General features: G+C 40.4%; 1 protein-coding gene across 12 annotated transcripts in view; it reads left to right on the plus strand.

Moving 5' to 3' along the window:
* PTK2 (protein tyrosine kinase 2) overlaps nt 1-19,701 on the plus strand; it is a 204,975-nt gene that overhangs the window by 173,592 nt on the left and 11,682 nt on the right. For all 12 annotated transcript variants that reach the window (XM_063451018.1, XM_063451023.1, XM_063451025.1 and 9 more), the window contains 7 exons: nt 629-740; nt 2,142-2,228; nt 5,153-5,290; nt 7,399-7,530; nt 11,442-11,504; nt 16,008-16,047; nt 16,357-16,460. In XM_063451018.1, coding sequence (XP_063307088.1) covers nt 629-740; nt 2,142-2,228; nt 5,153-5,290; nt 7,399-7,530; nt 11,442-11,504; nt 16,008-16,047; nt 16,357-16,460 — 676 coding nt within the window. The remainder of the gene's footprint in view (nt 1-628; nt 741-2,141; nt 2,229-5,152; nt 5,291-7,398; nt 7,531-11,441; nt 11,505-16,007; nt 16,048-16,356; nt 16,461-19,701) is intronic.

Here is a 19,701-nt window from a genome sequence, read left to right on the forward strand (position 1 = left end):
TTCTGTAGTGTGCTTGAGATGATGGAATGTTTCCAAGACTAACAATCCACATAGCAGAACAGGGAGAAGGGCGTGCAGCCCGTTCATTGACACATTAGTATTCATTCGAGTGGCGGTAAGTTCACCATATTGAAAGGCTCAATGTTTGTTTGTTTAGTGGGGATTTTTTTTTTCTTTTCTTCAATCCCCTTTCCCCTTTTTTTCTATACAATATTACCAAGCTTCATTCATAAAGAATAATAAAACAAAATGTATGCTGTCCTAATGGGAAGGACATCATTTTTTGTATTGTATTTTATGGTTACTGTTATTGGTAACGTCTGTGGACTGATCATTGTGTTTGGCAGTAAGTAATCTTGGCATTGTTTCACATTCAATAATTTGCTAATCCGCTGCCCATCGCTGAGTATACAAATGTTTCAAGGGTCTATCAGTCAGGGTGTTAAACATTCGCTATGGGTTGTAACTGTCTGAATTTCTATTGTTTGTTTTATTAAAAACCTATATTAATTTATCCTGTTATAACAGAGCCTGTCTGAGCAATAAATAGTTTTATTTATTTTAATTGCAGTTTATTTTCTGAACTTATTGACATGCATTTTATATACCGGTATATGTTTTTTTTTAGTACGATTTTAGAAGAGGAGAAGGTGCAGCAGGAAGAGCGGATGAGGATGGAGACACGGCGTCAGGTCACAGTGTCCTGGGATTCTGGAGGGTCTGAGGAACCCCCTCCAAAGGTAAATGTTTGGTCTCATTTTTCATCACTGCCGTCTTGTTATAACCCGTTGAGCTGTTGCACTGTTTGTTGGCATGTCTTAAATGAAGATGGATTTCACAAACCATGCATCCCTCCATGAAGGGTTAAAATTATTGAACCAGGCGCGAGCTGATTCCCTCTGCTCTGTGGTTAGATATTTTGAACTTTTTTTTATATTCACTTGCCTTAGTTCGGCTTCTAGAATTGTTTCCATCACATGACAGATCTTGAGCCAGAGCGAGCATATCTTGCTGTGTTATAAATAGTTTGCTCGGTGTGGGAATGTTACGGGAGCATAGAAACAGCGCTGTGTGAATCCAAAGAAAATATCGCCATTCGTCCACCGGGTCACAGTAAGGTTTAAAGGATGGATTACACAGTTATCACCCTTATACATGCCCTTTCTCCAGACAGATTTGTGTTCTTTTAACATTGGATCATCAGATTTAAAGTGTGTGTGTCCCTGCGTGTGCAGACATATTTATATTATATATTTGTATAATTTGCAATGGTGTTTGATTACTTGACTATGCAGCAGATTATTTTTTTTTTTATGTTTTGCGCACAATGTGATTTGTATTTAAAGCATAAGCGGCATTTCTAGTGAATTACTTATGATATGATATCTAAACCTCTCAATGATCGATGATGTTCTATGCTGTCACACATTTAGGGCCTTTAGAAGGCTTTTCCAGCATGGAATGTCCTGTTTATGGCTCTGAATGTTTTCCTCCAGGCCTTGATTGCGATGATGGCAGGGGTCTTAGAATGGTTCCTTAGTGATTAACCTTGAGCTGTGATGAGCACTGCTCCTATTTGCCCGTTCTGTGAAATGGGGTACCTATACAGCACTTTCCCCATGCTTTACAATCTTCTAAATCAGAGATGTCAAAATAATAGACCAGAGCCACCCTCAAGCTAAATATATTGCTGGTATCTGCAATCCCTTCCAATTTCTTTTTTTTTAAAAAATAATTGATTGAATTAATTGGAGGGTGTTTTGTAGCCATTTTATTGGATATTATGCCCGGCTGTTTTCAGATTTGAATTGTAATCCTGTCCTAAGTTATCTTGTATAGAAGGCTTGGCCTCCTGATCTTTGTTCACAGCTGCCAGCGGGAGGCAGGTTGTTCGTGGCGGCAGCCACAAGCCATTTACCGACTTTCGCACTTGTTGAATGGATGTATAACTGCCCTCTCTATCTCTTTCGACACCTGTCTGGGCAACTGTTGTTATTCCTAACTAGCAGGGGATTTGCACGGACAGCTGTGGGGGTAGGGGAACCGTGGGTTAACATGATTGCCATGTGTGCTGTTACTTTGTGTTTGTTAGTGTTTGTCCTCTCACTCATTAAGCAGTTCTGTGTTTTCTCTGTGTCCAGCCCAGCAGACCTGGTTATCCCAGCCCGCGCTCCAGCGAGGGGTTTTTCCCAAGTCCACAACACATGGTGCAGCCAAATCATTACCAGGTAAATACATGTTTTGGCTGTTTTATTTGGGTTATTGACTTGTTTTATTTAGTTTCAGTTTGGTCTTTTTACGGAGTGTGAGCATGGCAGAGTGCTCTCCATGATACCAACTGCTCAGAGACTCTGTACAGCATTCTGTATCTTGACTTGAGTGCAATGTGATGTTTGGGGGGCGGGAATATGGCTGAAAATACCAATTATTTAGCATTCTTTAGCATTTTGTGAAATCGCAAGATTAGAATAAAATATTAACAATATATCATTTTTTTTTTTTAAATCTGCTTATATATGCAGATGGGGTTTAAAGATTGACAAATATAGTGATGTGTATTTATATAATAGAATGTTTGAATTTAATAAAAGATGATTATATATATATATATATATATATATATATATATATATATATATATATATATATATCTATATATATATATGCGCTGAAATCAAATAAGTAATCCTAATAATTCCATGCTGATGTTGGCTGATGTCCCTTTATATATCACATTGGCTTGCAGAGTTTCATACATTACTTGTTTGGTTTTTTGGCACTAGACACTTTTTACAGTGGGTGTACCATACTTGGAAGGGGAGGGGGGACACTGGAACCCTAGGAGAAATGAAAGCTCACCTCAAGCTCACTGAATTACTGTCAAGTCTGTATTTGTGGCCCAGGTCGAGTCCTGATTGTTACATGTTAGAGGAAGAGGTTTTTTGTTTTCTCACTTTCTACAGAGTGACAGATGCAATCTCCGGCTCAGCTGTGGGTTCCTTTGATTTGGACCAGCAAAGTTCTCTCTCCACAGAGTTTACTGTTGGCTACTCCTGTCATATGGTTATTAAGTGGTTAATTGCGCTTTATTTATTTGATCATTACACATTATTCCTCATGCAGGCAGTAACAGAAGGGATTACTGGTTTGTAACAGTTTGTTTTTTGTTTTTGAGTATTAGATTGAATTAATTGTGTAATGTTTGCACAAGGGTTTTGAATGCATTGTATTCGATTTATAGATTAATAGGAGATGGATCAGAATGTATTGAATCATTCCGGTCAGACCGCTGCAATCATTCATATAGCGTTCTAAACGTCCTGTGTCGCAGACAGTGGATGTTCTAAACGTCCTGTGTCGCAGACAGTGGATGTTCTAAACGTCCTGTGTCGCAGACAGTGGATGTTCTAAACGTCCTGTGTCGCAGACAGTGGATGTTCTAAACGTCCTGTGTCGCAGACAGTGGATGTTCTAAACGTCCTGTGTCGCAGACAGTGGATGTTCTAAACGTCCTGTGTCGCAGACAGTGGATGTTCTAAACGTCCTGTGTCGCAGACAGCGGATGTTCTAAACGTCCTGTGTCGCAGACAGCGGATGTTCTAAACGTCCTGTGTCGCAGACAGTGGATGTTCTAAACGTCCTGTGTCGCAGACAGTGGATGTTCTAAACGTCCTGTGTCGCAGACAGTGGATGTTCTAAACGTCCTGTGTCGCAGACAGTGGATGTTCTAAACGTCCTGTGTCGCAGACAGTGGATGTTCTAAACGTCCTGTGTCGCAGACAGTGGATGTTCTAAACGTCCTGTGTCGCAGACAGTGGATGTTCTAAACGTCCTGTGTCGCAGACAGTGGATGTTCTAAACGTCCTGTGTCGCAGACAGTGGATGTTCTAAACGTCCTGTGTCGCAGACAGTGGATGTTCTAAACGTCCTGTGTCGCAGACAGTGGATGTTCTAAACGTCCTGTGTCGCAGACAGTGGATGTTCTAAACGTCCTGTGTCGCAGACAGTGGATGTTCTAAACGTCCTGTGTCGCAGACAGTGGATGTTCTAAACGTCCTGTGTCGCAGACAGTGGATGTTCTAAACGTCCTGTGTCGCAGACAGTGGATGTTCTAAACGTCCTGTGTCGCAGACAGTGGATGTTCTAAACGTCCTGTGTCGCAGACAGTGGATGTTCTAAACGTCCTGTGTCGCAGACAGTGGATGTTCTAAACGTCCTGTGTCGCAGACAGTGGATGTTCTAAACGTCCTGTGTCGCAGACAGTGGATGTTCTAAACGTCCTGTGTCGCAGACAGTGGATGTTCTAAACGTCCTGTGTCGCAGACAGTGGATGTTCTAAACGTCCTGTGTCGCAGACAGTGGATGTTCTAAACGTCCTGTGTCGCAGACAGTGGATGTTCTAAACGTCCTGTGTCGCAGACAGTGGATGTTCTAAACGTCCTGTGTCGCAGACAGTGGATGTTCTAAACGTCCTGTGTCGCAGACAGTGGATTTTCTGTTAGGGAGAGAGAATCTGCATTTTTGGAATTGTTGCCTCAGAGGGCAGAAATATATTCCTATCAGGGTTTTATATACACTATGATAGAAACAAGTTTTCCTCTATCAGAGGCACCGGCAGCGAATGGACTGCAATCACCCATTGTCTTTAGATTGTGTTGTCTTGATCCCGTTGGTTAACACTACCATACATAAAACACACTGATTTAAATCCGCTTGTAGTCAGGTGTTTGTCTGGGCCACAAACAGAGCCGTTCTGTTTGCTGTTTTGCTGCTGCCGTCAGTCAGGTTCTGTGTTAGTGCTGGTGTCCTGCTGATTGATTTTGTTGAAATCTCTTGGGAACCTAATACAGTGATGTGTGGCGGTTTAGGGACAGAGCTAAATACATTGACATGTAGGGTTACACTTTTTGTTCAGAGCTTCTCCAAAGAAGAATCCCAAATGGGAAGCGGAATGCAAATTTCCCCAGACCAAAGTACGGCGTTAAAGAGCTCTCTTTGGTTGCTGAAGAGCTGTTACCTAACTAAAAGTCCTATAATCCTTAGCTGGAACAACATCCGGTATAAAGCTTGAGGCTGGGATCCAGGCAGAATAATTATTTGTTGCTGGTGTAAGGATTCTATCTCACGGTGGGTTCTTGTGTTTGTTGTCTAGGTGTCTGGTTATCCAGTATCCCATGTGATTCCACCCATGTCAGGAAACTTGTACCCAGGTCAGGCCTCTGTTTTGGATCATCTGGATTCCTGGAACCATCGGACGCAGGAAATCAATATGTGGCAGCCTAATATGGAGGTACATCTAATCTCATACAATCGACAAGGGCTTGGCCGTGTCTGAGGCCTACCTTTTCCATAAGACAGAACCAATGTAGCTGTAGTTCACAGGAACAGAACCTTAATTTGTCTCGCACTCGAACTCTTCAAAGTTGTGCATTTGGCCCCGCCCCCATGCCGATTCTAGACAAACATTGGATTGGCTAAAAACACTCAACTGTAGGTTTACAAACAAATCTTTTATTACAATTTTAATTAAAAGCTTTTGAAATTTTTGTTTACCTGGATGCCAGGGCAACAGCTGCACATTTGGACATCATTAACTTCCCTGATTCTCCCCAAATCCCCTGCATCAATATCAGAGGTGGTTGCATGTTGCCTGCGATAGCTCCACTGATAAAGTGGAGGAATATAGCGGATATAAAAAACATTCCTCAAGCTTTCAATTCCGGGCAGTCAAAAATCTGATCTGTTTCACCACAAAGGTTTAAAAGACACTCTAAGCACTAAAACCACTTCATCTTAATTATAATGAAGTAGTTTTGGTACATATATCCTGTTCCTTTTATCAAAGAGAAACGGAAATGTTTACATTTGTTCCATATCAGACCAACCTCAATAGTAAGAAAATTCCACATCTTTATTGCTATTTGAATGACCTCTTATCTTTTGTATAACTTTATGAAAGTATTACTCATAGTAAAAAAAGTGTTTGTTTTAATAAAACCTTTTGTGAGGTGCCCAATTCACACCCCTCTCCCCACCACCCACAATAAAATAAAGCCTAAATAAAGTTCTCCCAGCAGCTCGATCCTTCTTGCCTGATATCACTGCCATTAGCTGGAGTGGAATGGATGGCAGGAAAAAACTAACTAAAGGGAGGACAGACGCGGCACAGAGGGAGGGCTTGCTGCCAATGGCTGTCTGGCACCAGCATGACATGTCAAACAACAATTTTGCACAGAAATGGCTTTAGCCAGCTTGGAATTTCTTCGCTGGCTATTGACACTGCAAGAGGTTAATCTCTGTATGTACAGTGGCTCTTTGAGATAAGCTGTGCATACAGACTCCAGAAACGATGACCATTTAATATAACTGAAGTGGTTATGGTGCTCGGAGTCACCGTTTAATGAAGAGGTTACCAGATAACTGTTTGTTTATGCCGCCATGGCCACACCTACCCTGGCTGTGACTTGCACAACCTTCCTAAACACTTCCTGAAATGGAACTTTAAACATTAGATCTGTTATTTTATTTACAGTTTCTTATCTCCTACTTTAAGAGTCTTCTTGAGCCTGCATAAGCTTCCATGTGTTTAGTGTTCAATTAACAGAGCAAGAGATAGGAGCTTCTAAAGTAAATACACTGTGCTGTAAGATTGGTTTGAAAATAAATATTTTTTTTCATGGAGACTGGGGGTGTGACTGCATGTAATTTAACTCCTAAACAGCAGATAAATGAGCAAGTTCAAGCTAAAGTTGTTTTGATGCTTAAAGTATTCATTTAATTTGTAGTATAAAAATATACTGAACCTATAGTGATCCTTTAACTTTAAAACAGGCAAAATTATATTGTGAATTAATGTACATGTACATTCTTACATCAGTGCACATTGTTACCCATAACTCCTCCCTTGCCCCTACCCAGTTTTATAGGAATCCAAAGGACCCACCTTTTCAAGCTATATGTCGCTCTCCTTTTGTGAGAGATGATTGACTCTCTAGAAGCATGTATCATTATTTACATGACGTCATGAGGACCTCTCTGGGTTAATGTTAGCACATGTTTATTTCATGCTGAGGCCTTCCTGATTTCAGTGTGTATTTATTTTATTTTTTTCGGTAGTCCTAGTTGCAAAAAAGCGTTTTGTAGCTATAATTTAAACACTTACATCCGATAGATGCTCTTGCTGGTGTGAGAAATCTGCTTGCAGTCTGTAATGGTAAATATCACAGATTGTTTAAAAAAAAGTTAAAGTGCTTAAATACATTCCACCAACCATATATACATACACAGCCCTATGGACAGTGAATGTTCTTTGTCTGCGGGCATATAAAGCGAGTGTCACAGTAAAATGAGTTAATGTGATTTCTTATTGGTATGAAGAGACCTTGGTTTTCTCCGTAGGAGTCTGGATCTTTGGACATGCGGGGTCTAGGTCCTGTTTTACCGGCTCATTTAATGGAGGAACGCCTAATAAGACAACAGCAAGAAATGGAAGAGGATCAGCGTTGGCTGGAAAAGGAAGAACGATTCTTGGTGAGGAATTCTTTATATAACAAGGAATATTAGATCAGGATACAATGTAATACCTTAATAATTAAGGTGATTTATACAGTAACTGTATTGGTGTTATGTTTCATTTTGGCTGGTGCATATGGATTTAAAGGCACGCTATAGTCCCCAAAACAAGTTTAGTTGAATGAAGCCGTTTTGGTGTATAGATAATGACTCTGAAGTTTTACTGCTCATTTCACGGCCATTGAGGATTTAGATCACTTCTGTTTGTTTATGCAGCCCTAGACACCCCTCCCCTGGTTGTGACTGTCACAGCCTGCATGAAAACAAAATGGTTCCATTTTCAATCAGATGTTACCTTCTTTACAATTAAATTTACAGAGCAGGTAATACTTCCTTTTAGTTACACATGAAACTCTTGCACAGTCTAGCAAACTATTAACAGAACAGGAGATAAGAAAATCTAAACTAAACAGAATTTGCAATAAAGGAAGTTTGAACATTAGATGTCTCTTTACAGGAAGTGTTTATGGAAGACTGTGCAAGTCTCTTGCAGGGAGATGTGACTAGGGCTGCATAAACAAAGTGATTGAACTCCTTACTGGCAGAGAATTGAGCAGAGACTGCAGGGGCATGTTCTATACACCAAAACTGCATTATTAAGCTAGTTGTTTTGGTGACTATAGTGTCTCTCCCTATGTACACTACATCAACTGTTAATGGTATCAAAAAACATAGCCAGTGATGTGGATGTAGTTACTGGGTTTAGTCCCCTGAGGACTGTTAACATTTCCCAACCTCAGTTATTAATCTTCTGGTGTAATTTAGCCTAAATCAATTATTCTGCAGAACCACCTTAAATCCTATTTACAAACCGAAAACACTTCATTCATGTAGTGAAAAAAACTACTTATTCTGCATTCTTTGTATTTCTGTATTTAATTTAGCTTTGTTTGTTTTATGTAATAAATGGCTCTCATCGTGGGAGGGTCTGGGACAGTGTATGGGATTTCAGCCATCGAGATCTTTAAGGTGTTGTGTTGAAAATAGTAGTATTCTTAATTTATTATAGAATATTACCAGCAGCATATAGAAATTACATTATTTTGACACTAAAATTATAAATCTGTAATATTTTGCACGGCAGTCTATTTAAAGCCCTTTAACTGACCGATATCATCTTGTTGTGTTTGTGTTTTTTTTTTTTTTTTTTTATGTTTTTTTTTTTTTTTACTTTTTGGGGGGGGGGAGGGGGGGGAGGTTGTTTTATTTTTTGCAAAAGGTAAACGCAAAGAAATTGTAATGTAATGAACGATTTGTGATACTGCAAAACTGAAGCAAATCTATAGGTACTGTCCAAATAAAGACTGAAGATTAGAATCGCGAGTCCAAAAATCTGTCTGTATTTATTGCACCACTCTTGGTTCCTAGAATAAAAACAGCCATTGACTAGATTCTGAGAGAGTAACGTTATTCTGTATTTTTACATAACCTGGTCTGGCAGTGCTTGTGACAAGAATTGTTAAGGTCTTAACACCTTATGGATTGAGGAATAAAAATAATTTAATGTCCATCAGTATTGTTTGGATCTTTAGTTTAACACAGTTCTTAAAATTGTCTTCAGTTTTGCAAAAGGAGTCCTCGGAAAACCCCCAGTTTTGTTGCTTTTTGTTGTGTTACGGAACACTATATAATATTTACATAAATGCATTGCTCTGATAAATAGAGTGAATGTGATCTTTATATTATTATTTCTTCATTTTTCTGAGAAGCCTAAGACTTTTGCACAGTAATTGCAAATTTGTTTTAGTTTTTACACGTTACTCACACCCAACGCTGACTGGGCTGTTCTTAGTAAGAAGTAAAAATATGTATTCCCATATGTATATTTAAACATCTCATGGTAGTAGTAAAGATGTTATGATTCCTGAGCATGTTCAGTGAATCCTCACATTTGTGATTTAGTGATTGTCAGACGCCATATTAATCAATGTTTTAGTTGTTTCTTTGGAATGTGTGTATTCCGGAGGCTGGGACTTCCATTCCATCGTAGAGTATAGTCATTGTAGGTCACTCTAGGCACCATAAATCATTAATCTCAATGAAGTGGTCATGGTGTCCTGGGTCCCCTGATGCTCATGGTTCAGAGATAAATTGAGTGTCAAGAGGAGGCCACAGCCTTAAAAAGGTTTAACACTGGACACTCAACGGAAAAAGCCCAGCACTGATCAAAATGCCACTGGGCTATACTAGGGGGATGTGATCTCTAGTTGGTGGGGAGTAGACTGTAGTGAGGAGACAAATGAGATAAAATAGGGTCTGTAGTGAGGTTTTAGGGCTCTAATTGGGTTAAAGGGCTGTAGTGGAGAGACAGGAGCTGAGGGGAAATTACTTATTTATTTTATAAAATATTTTACCAGGAAGGATATACAAAAAGAGGGACTGTAGTGGTGGGGTAGGGACTGTGGTGGGCTTTTGAATGTTTTTTTAATGTGGGAATAGGGGCTGTAATGGGGAGACAGACTCTAATGGAGGATATCGACTGTAGTGGAGGGTTGATGGCTCTTATGTGGGGAAATATATTTAAATAAAAATAAATTTTAATATAAAAATAACCTACCGTAATAAATGTATTCCCTGCTCCCTGTAGCTTACCTTAACACTTCCTAGCTTCCATGGTGGGCTGGTGTATCTGCTCTTGCAAGCTCAGGTGTTACGCATGTTGCCATGGTTACCAAAGGAGATCATGGGATGAATTCTGTTCTGTGTCTGGGTGCCGTTGGGGCCACATGCTCTCTAGATGTAAAGATGGCCTCAATCTTAATAGAATGCTGTGTCTTTGCCAAGCCCCAAACCCGGCAGCATAATAGGGCTGCTCGTGGGTCCCCTTCCTGGGCCCTGCTCCTGGATATTGCCCAAATGGTCAGTCTGTCCCTGGAACATAGTCTTCACACATTAAGCACTGCAGCTAAAGGGCGTCTGGGGTGGCCTTTTAAGCCAATTGCAAACCTGGAAAGAAAAACCTGCTGACGTCTGCCTCCTTGCCCAACTTTTTATAGCATCATGGTAATAAGTGTCTGCCATTTGCATTATTCTCGAAATGCGTTTCCTCTGAAAAAGGGCCAAGAAATGCAATTAGCCTATTCAGAATATTTATTTGACCTTAAACAAAATTAATAGCTGGGACAGTTGTGGGAAATTTAGTTCAGATCATTTTTTTGACCTTTTCTGTGCAGCCAGACTTTTTAAACAGAATTGTAGCATTAACCCTTTGGGGCGCCAGGGGGTGCTTTGTATCACTCAGTTCACAGACTGCTTCTAAAGGCAGCATTGTGGCGAAACGTATTTGTACACCGCACCAAGTTATTTCTGCCTTGTCCACCCGTCTTCCTGAATAATAAAATTTAGAGAGAGGAAAAAAAAAAAAGTCTTGTGCAACGTTAAAAACATTCAATAATTGGCCCCACTTCCATTCTCAGCGCTGCAGCCAAATTCATATAAGCCTTCCTCCAACAGGAAGCAGGCTTTAATATAGACTTCTCCAGCTCAGTGCGTTCGAGAAGGAGCTCTCTGAAGTGTTTGCTGCTAAGAAAACCCTCGGAAAATAATGCAGGTTTTCAAATGCTGTGTTGGCAAAATGGTACGGTTTTCACATGGGATTTACCTTCTTGGATTCTGTGTTTTGGGGGGGGGGGGAGGTTGTTTAGAGAGTGGGATTCTCTTCTTTTATTTGCATCTTGGAAGAAGACAGCCAGAGATTCTGCAGCTTGCAACTCGAAAAACCTGAGGCAAGAATCTTTTTATTCTGAATGCAGTTGATAAGAAGCCGATGTCCTGTTTGCCTTTGTGGGAATAGTTTGTTTTCTTTTTGGTTTGTTTCTTTTAATACTTTTTTAAAATGTTGATTTTTTTTTTTTTTCTTTCCTTTACAGAAACCCGATGTCCGGCTATCCAGGGGCAGCATCGATCATGTTGATGGGGGTATCCAGTGCCCGGTAAGTCACATATTCAGAGCTAGGCTAGCGTTGCTGTTTGTGAACATGCAATTCGTTTACTAAGATTGTTTGCATACTTTCAAAACTAGCATCTCTGAGCTGGAGGGGGACAGTCAGGGCACAGAAGATTTACAGCTATTTTTTTTTATAATCTCTCTAATGGAAAGCTGAAAATTACTGAAATTGTGTAGACCTTTCCTGCCCCCTTCAAGAAATGAGACTTCAGCCATATTCTGTATGTTGCTGCTTTAACAAAAGTGTTGCTTTGATAAGTCTGACAAGGTAACATGTGTTTACATAATAAATACTTTCAGATCCTACTGCGGCTGCGTGCTGATACTCATGCAGGTTTCTATGTGTTTATTATGCACTATGTGTGTTTATATAGGTAACAGAGTGGCAGTGGTATAACAGGTGCAGTGGACCAGCTCACAGAGAGTTAAACAGGAATGTCGATGTCCCCCTTTATGTCCCACCGATCTTCTATCAGGGATAGGCAACCTTCGGCACTACAGATGCTGTAGACTGCATCCCCCATAATGCTCTTACACCTATAATGCTGGCAAAGCATCATGGGAGCTGTAGTCCAAAACATCTGGAGTGCCGAGGTTTGCCTATGCCTCTTGCTTCTAGGTCTCCTTGAAAGGGTTTTAAAATATAAAAATTAAGAAATGTCCATGTTTCACATTACTATTATAGGCCTAGATTTAATATCACTAGATTTCTTTTCTTTTTTTTTAAATATTAAATATATCAATTTATTAAATCTTAAAATGTTTCATAATATTGAATCATTTAAAAGATATGACGTAATTTGCAAGACTTGCCCAACAATATTAAATCCAGGCTAGAGAACGTTTGCTAAGGAGGACTAGAAATGACATTAAAGACAGATGCTGCAGTGTGAGCGGACGGCCATCCGATCGCCTTTCATTGTGCACGATGGCCAGTCGGTCAGTCGCCATCATTGGCTGCGCTTGGGGTTGGTGGGATGAAGCCTCATTTTATAAATAAATGTTTTTGATCACAAGTGAATTGTGACATTAAATGAGGAAAGTGTATAGCGCCCCCACCAACTGAATAAGTCCTCAGACCGTTAATTTTCTTTAACTGGGCACTGTATCTGTCATGACCTGTATCTCATTTCATATTAACGCTTCCCGTGGCGTGGACTGTAGACACGGCAAAACAATGAATTATTTGATGTGATCATTTACAGCACACTACCCTTGGAGAATAAAAATGGAAAAAATAATAAAGTACTACTTGTGAAAGATAAAGTGTAAATAAAATGTTATACCATTTACCCCATACATATCAGAACAGTTAAGTTATAAAGCAGTTTGCTCAACTTCTTGTTATGAACTGGTTTCATGGATTTGTTTTTTTTTTTTGTTTTTTTTTACCTGAAAAGAAAACGTTTTAAAGCAGAGTTTTGGTTTAATTTTTTTTTTATTTCTTTGTGTCCATATCTAACGTATTGTTAGAGCCGCTGTAGGCAATATTTCATGTCCTATCTTTCTGAAGGCTGGCTGAGGCATAGTCAAAATATGATTTAGCTTTATGGCCGTATGCCCTTTTTTGTCTCACAATTCACTACCTGTAACTGGCTACACAGCTGGGCATCCGGCTGACATCAGAAAAATGGGAAGAGAAACCCATTATTTCAAACAAGCCCTGCATTAGTATTATAAATTGCTCCTGTTTGTGTTTGGGTGGAGGTATTTTAATTGTACAAATAAAGCATTAATTCCCTGCATTTGTGTGTTATCTATTTAATGAACGGACTATTTTAGATGGCAGAGCTGTATGGACTTGTATAGAAGAACTATATCAAATATGGCTACATAGATTTATATAACATGTCCGACTGTTATTGATATTTGTTTCCTTGCATACCCCAGACCCTCCCTCCCTGGCTGTTGCATTTTACCTCTGCAGGGTAAATTTCAAGAGCCGCCCCAAATACTTGTAAGACCCAGCCTAGGGATAGGGGTACATTTATTAATCGATCACATTATGTGAAATTAATTTAACATTAAAAGGACACTATAGTCACCAAAACAACTTTAGCTTAAAGAAGCCGTTTTGGTGTTTAGATCATGCCCCTGCACTCTCACTGCTCAATTCACTGCCATTTGGGAGTTAAATCAATTTTGTTTCTATAGCCTAAGCCACACCTCTCCTGACTGTGACTGTCACAGCCTGCATGAAAACAAATCTTTTCATTTTCAATCAGATGTTAACTTACTATAGATGTTTTTATCTCCTGCTCTGTAAATTAAACTTTAATCACACACGGTAGGCTCCGGCTGTTAACAGAGCAGAGATAAATTCTAACTTATACAGACTGTGGAAGAAAGGAAGCTTAAACATTAGATCTCTCTTTACAGGAAGTGTTTTGCAAGGCTGTGTGAGTCACATGCAGGGAGGTGTGACTTGGGCTGCATAAACAAAGAGATTTAACTCCTAAATGGCAGATAATTGAGCCGTGAGGCTGCAGGGATTCATTAAGTAGTTTTGATGCCCATAGTGACCTTTTAAGAATCTCTTTGACTAGTTTCTTACTTTTTACTTGTCCTTTATAACATGAATATGTAGGTTATGTGGGGTAGAGGTGTATGTGCCTTTAATTCCCTTAACATGCATTCAGTGACACGTGGTTTGAGATCTGCTTTGGTTTATCCTCCCTTTTTTTTTTTTTTGTGGTTTAGTTTTAAATCAAATTTCACATCAGGCCATGGAGAAATGCCGCTATAACTAGAATAGATTTATATTTACATAGTTTCTTAAAATGGCATTTTCTCCTACAGCAGGGATTGTAAATAAAGTGACTAAACTGATGCCTTTGCTTACAGTCCAGTCACTGGGAGCCAGCCTGGTGTCTGTAACATATGGCAGAGTATATAAACTTTAAAACCCCTTTTTGTAAGGGATCTTTGAAAGCCTCAGATAAACACATCCTGATCTCCTCTCCATTCCATGGAATCCACAGTCTCCTGATTCCTGTGACTTATAGTGAGTCGGAAACACTCCGGGAATGTCTGTGGCTGAACGACCATGAAAGGAAAGTTGGATGAGCTCAAGGTTTAGATAAGAAAACAAATAAATTCCAGCCGTTTTTTCTTCCCTGGTCCCAGCTTAAGATTCTCCAGCCTCGGTGTTGCTTGTCACTGCCTTGGCCAAAATAAATGTGGCGTCCATCCGCAGTCCATCCTTCACACGTCTTAAAGCTGGCCTGTCAGGACAGGCTGCTGGCGAATGTAAAATGGTGGAAAGGTCAATGTACCCCACTGGATAAAGCAATACACAGTAAAAATAGAATATCGCTATTTCAGGCTTTAACCCTTTCCGTGCAAATTGAGAGCATAATTCTTCCCGAGCAGTAGCTATTTACTTAATAAAGCAACAACACGAAAGCATTAAACAGTTTGACTACTTACTCTGGGAGACTGCCAGGACACTCCTAGCACTATAACCGTTAGAGTGGGTGTAGTGGTTATGGTGCCTGTGATCCTTTACACTGTGCGGTATGAAGATAGACAAACGTTCCTAGCAGGCTTTAGTAATAACAAATTACATTATTTGGTGCACTGGAAAATGACTGGCGAAGGTGCTGGTCCAAAAAGATCTTATTCAAAGTAAACATCCCAATAGGAGAGGTCTGTGGATCATTCGAGATCTTCATGTGTCCAACACCTCCATAGTATTTGAGATCCTCTCTAGAGTCCCCATCCATATCTTCTTGGGAGGTCTGCCATGGCTGTGTGGTGGAAGACAGGACAGCAGCATAGATCTAGCAGAGCTGGCCATGAGGAGTATGTAAAATAGCCCACTTACCGCTGAGGTCTCCATGGCAGCCAGCACCAGAATCCCGAGATTATGTAAAATGAATCTACCACAGCCATGTCACAACTCCGTTCCTAGATCTAGTAAAACGTAGGGAATTCTCAGAATGGTGCGAAATAGTCAGCTGTTATCAAACTGTGCTGCTGGGCTTAGCTCCGGAGAGTAATGGGCGTTCCTAGACGGAGCTCTTAGGACTAGAACAGGAGTCGCAAGACAAGTGAAAAGTCAAACCATTGGCTTACATCGGGGGAGTTTCAAGGCATCGTAACTTCTACATCGTGCCACAGTGGCCATGTGTTTAGAGTGTTCCTTTAACCACGTTTGCATTGCATGGTTTTTATGAACGTTAAGAGCATTCGTTGTTATATTATAAGGAATTATCGTTTTACGGCTGACCTGTGGTTTCCAGTTCAGGTTGAAGAATAATCTTGACCTAATGACCTCACGGGATTTATTTTCAGTTATTTTGGTGGACATTTGTGTTTCTTTTTTATTCATTAAAGTGTATTTAAGGGAAATTTCACATTTTAAACCAAAACCCAATTCTCACTTTTGCCCTGTTTGTGTTTAGTTGTAATTCTATGTATTGTATACACAAAGAGCGGGACCTCAGACTTGAAATACTACTGACTTGTTTTGTTTTTCTTTTCACAGACTGGTAACCAGCACATCTATCAGCCTGTTGGGAAGCCAGGTAAATCACCGTGCACACCTTACAGATCACTTTATTATCCCAGCCCAGAGGCATCCACTATATGGTGGGAATTCTCAGTTTGTTTGTGTTAATGTACTGCAAACACTCACACTTCCAAATACACTATTCTCTAATAAAGACTTTATTTTATTTAACATTCTACACACACACACACACACAATGATCCAAACACCTTATCAGACCAAGACCTGTTGATGGTAATACTCGCAGTCCTATATATGCATATATTTTAAATGCTCATAAACACAAATTTCAGTGTGGTTTTTTTGTTTGTTTGTTTTTTTCCAGAACATACGGCTCCACCAAAGAAACCACCTCGTCCCGGAGCTCCCAGCCACCTAAGTAATCTGGGTATGAACAGTCCAGTGGACAGCTACAATGAAGGGGTCAAGGTAGGTTGTTACATAACACAAGATCCAGTGGGACACTGTCCAGCTTTAATTCTGTGAGTGTGTCTGTACCCGGAGTCCAGCTTTAATTCTGTGAGTGTGTCTGCACCCGGAGTCCAGCTTTAATTCTGTGAGTGTGTCTGCACCCACAGTACAGCTTTAATTCGGTGAGTGTGTCTGCACCCGCAGTCCAGCTTTAATTCTGTGAGTGTGTCTGCACCCGGAGTCCTGCTTTAATTCTGTGAGTGTGTCTGCACCCGCAGTCCAGCTTTAATTCTGTGAGTGTGTCTGCACCCGGAGTCCAGCTTTAATTCTGTGAGTGTGTCTGCACCCGCAGTCCAGCTTTAATTCTGTGAGTGTGTCTGCACCCAGAGTCCAGCTTTAATTCTGTGAGTGTGTCTGCACCCAGAGTCCAGCTTTAATTCTGTGAGTGTGTCTGCTCCCGGAGTCCAGCTTTAATTCTGTGAGTGTGTCTGCACCCGCAGTCCAGCTTTAATTCTGTGAGTGTGTCTGCACCCGGAGTCCAGCTTTAATTCTGTGAGTGTGTCTGCACCCGGAGTCCAGCTTTAATTCTGTGAGTGTGTCTGCACCCGCAGTCCAGCTTTAATTCTGTGAGTGTGTCTGCACCCGCAGTCCAGCTTTAATTCTGTGAGTGTATATGAGCTCACTTATTTGGTTATTTACTTAGGTATATTATTTTTATTTATAAATGTTTTCTCTATCTACACATGCACATGACGTATGTTGGTTTCAGTGTGCATATGTGAGAAATGTCACCTACACCCTCAGCTGGCACGATATCGTCTGAATATACATCCTATTACTGTTTTGTGGTTCTCAATGCTATATATATCTTATTAAATGTCATTTTCTTATGTCTGAGTTGTCGGGAACCTTAGAATTATGTAGTATTTGTGGGGGTTGGTGGGGCAATATGTCTCACCTTGACCATTGTAAATACAGGTTGATTTACTGGTTGTTGAAGGGGTTAATAAATGACTTTTTGCTGTATAGAGTTTGACCCTTAGTGATAAAGGAGGGACTAGGTATAACTCTATTTTGCAGTTTCTTAAAGGAAGACTTTTGACTGTTTACCCCGGACAGAGCTTTGAGCTGCCTGTTTTCTTTACCACCCATACCCACACCCCAACACACACACCAGCCCATTTCGAGCTGTCTGACTTCGTGAGCAACGATGCACAGTGAGAGGGTGCGACAAGGGTCAAATCTAACTAGAGGAAGGAAACTTCAACGGTTTCCTAAATTAAGCAATAAGTTGTTCTTTTGCCTAAAGCAATAGCAAATATGTGCCCGTAAAAATATACTTTGTATCTAAGCAATACGGAATTTGTTGGCAGTATATAAATGGCAATAATAATATTCTACACTATTTAGAATAAAGATCGTCTCGCCCAAGCAAATTTTCTTTACATGTCTTCTAACAATTAACAGTCAGCCACAGGTAAGAAGTAACAGACTTACATCAATGACCGTAGACGTGCAGACCCAGTCCAGTGAGCTTACACATTGAAGGAGGTTAAGACAAAATGTAGCTGAGCAGGATCCAAAGTGGATAATTAAAGTATTGGAGAGGAGTCCGAGGCAGATTATCAATATTAAGGAGTCCATGATATAGAAAATCATGCTGTATAGAGTAAAGTGTAAACCGAGAGTTGGTAGCATGGCTGGATAATCAGGGTCTTCGAGGAGTCCATGTCTACAAATCAGACATGACTGTAGGTGTTGCATAGTGACGATAAGTTGTAGGCTAAGTGGGGGGTCAGGCAGCAGTTGTGATGTAGATAATCTTAGAGGAAGGCAGGCACATAGTTAAATCATAATCATCATCATCACACCCCTGGCTGTTAACAAACTGCAACTCTCATAATCCTACCCCAGTCAGAAACACTGCATGTCCACGGCAAGCACTGAGAAACTACAACTCCCATAGTCCACCATATCCAGTGAAAAGCATAGACCGCTTCCCAGCTCACCGTGATCTGCACAATGTCTGATAAGCCTGGTGGCTCATGGAGATTGGCAGCCTCAGCGATTCCGATCACGTTTTTATGAGGACATCTTGAAACCTGCATTCTTTTGGGCACTTAACAACCAAAGTTAGATCTGGTCTGAAGGACGGACGGAAAAAACAGATGGTTCTTTTCAGATTATTGCATAACAACCAGGCCCTGATTTCATTTTATCTTTGTAAAAAGATCAAAATAAAATGTCTCCTTTTATAGACACAAAAATTTACTTAAATACCTTCCAATGTCACCAAAGCTTGCATTAATTAAATCATAGTTCACGTAGACCTACAGTACGTCGCTGTGATTGATTAGAATGCCACCCTCGCACTAGATAATGTTTTGGTTGAATGTCTTTTGACTTGAGCAGATTTAAAGAGCTCTTGGTGTAAACTGTGGAGAGCCAACATGTCGCTGCATTTCATTTTGCAGCTCTGTTAACTATGCAATCCATGCTTCTAATCCTGGAACAGACACGGGCTCCGCAGGACACATGGGATTCTGTCTGCACAGCTCTGAATCCGTTCTCCCAGGAACTCAATGTGTCAGTCTGTTTCAGGACACTAACTTAAGCACTGTGTGAACTCTAGGGAACATTCCCTTTTTAAAAACAGTCTGGTAGTACGCTGCTGTCATCCTCCAAATGTTTAGCATTTCATTCATGGAAAGATGTTTGGAAAATGCTGATATATATTTACATGTTTCTTTACCGCACACTGCTGTGGTTATTTATTGATCTTTTTATTTCGTATGAACACATAAATGCTGAGAAATCCCTAAAGTGTTCTGATATTCTTTTGACATACCAATCTTAAATTATAGAAAGGAAACGTCGGCCGTCCGCATTCACAGGAAAATATTCCCCAATGGAAAGTTACTAAAGCGACTGGTAAAAATCACAACATGTTCCAACTACTGAAACTTTCCCCTCCTTCTCAAAGACTGAGATTTAACCCGTAGAGAGACTCTCTGACGATCTGAGATTGATTCTATGAAACGGGGTGCTCAAAAAGGAGATCCACAAATATTGTAGAACTTCAACTCCATTGATGCTTTGCCAGATTATAACACTACTGCTATAAACACTACCAGACCCTCTGACCAACCGCCATCTCTCAGACCCTGTGTACACTGATAGACCCTCTGACCAACCACCATCTCTCAGACCCTGTGTACACTGATAGACCCTCTGACCAACCACCATCTCTCAGACCCTG

Source organism: Pelobates fuscus, chromosome 4 (assembly GCF_036172605.1).
Source record: "Pelobates fuscus isolate aPelFus1 chromosome 4, aPelFus1.pri, whole genome shotgun sequence".
Classification (NCBI taxonomy): Eukaryota; Metazoa; Chordata; class Amphibia; order Anura; family Pelobatidae; genus Pelobates; species Pelobates fuscus.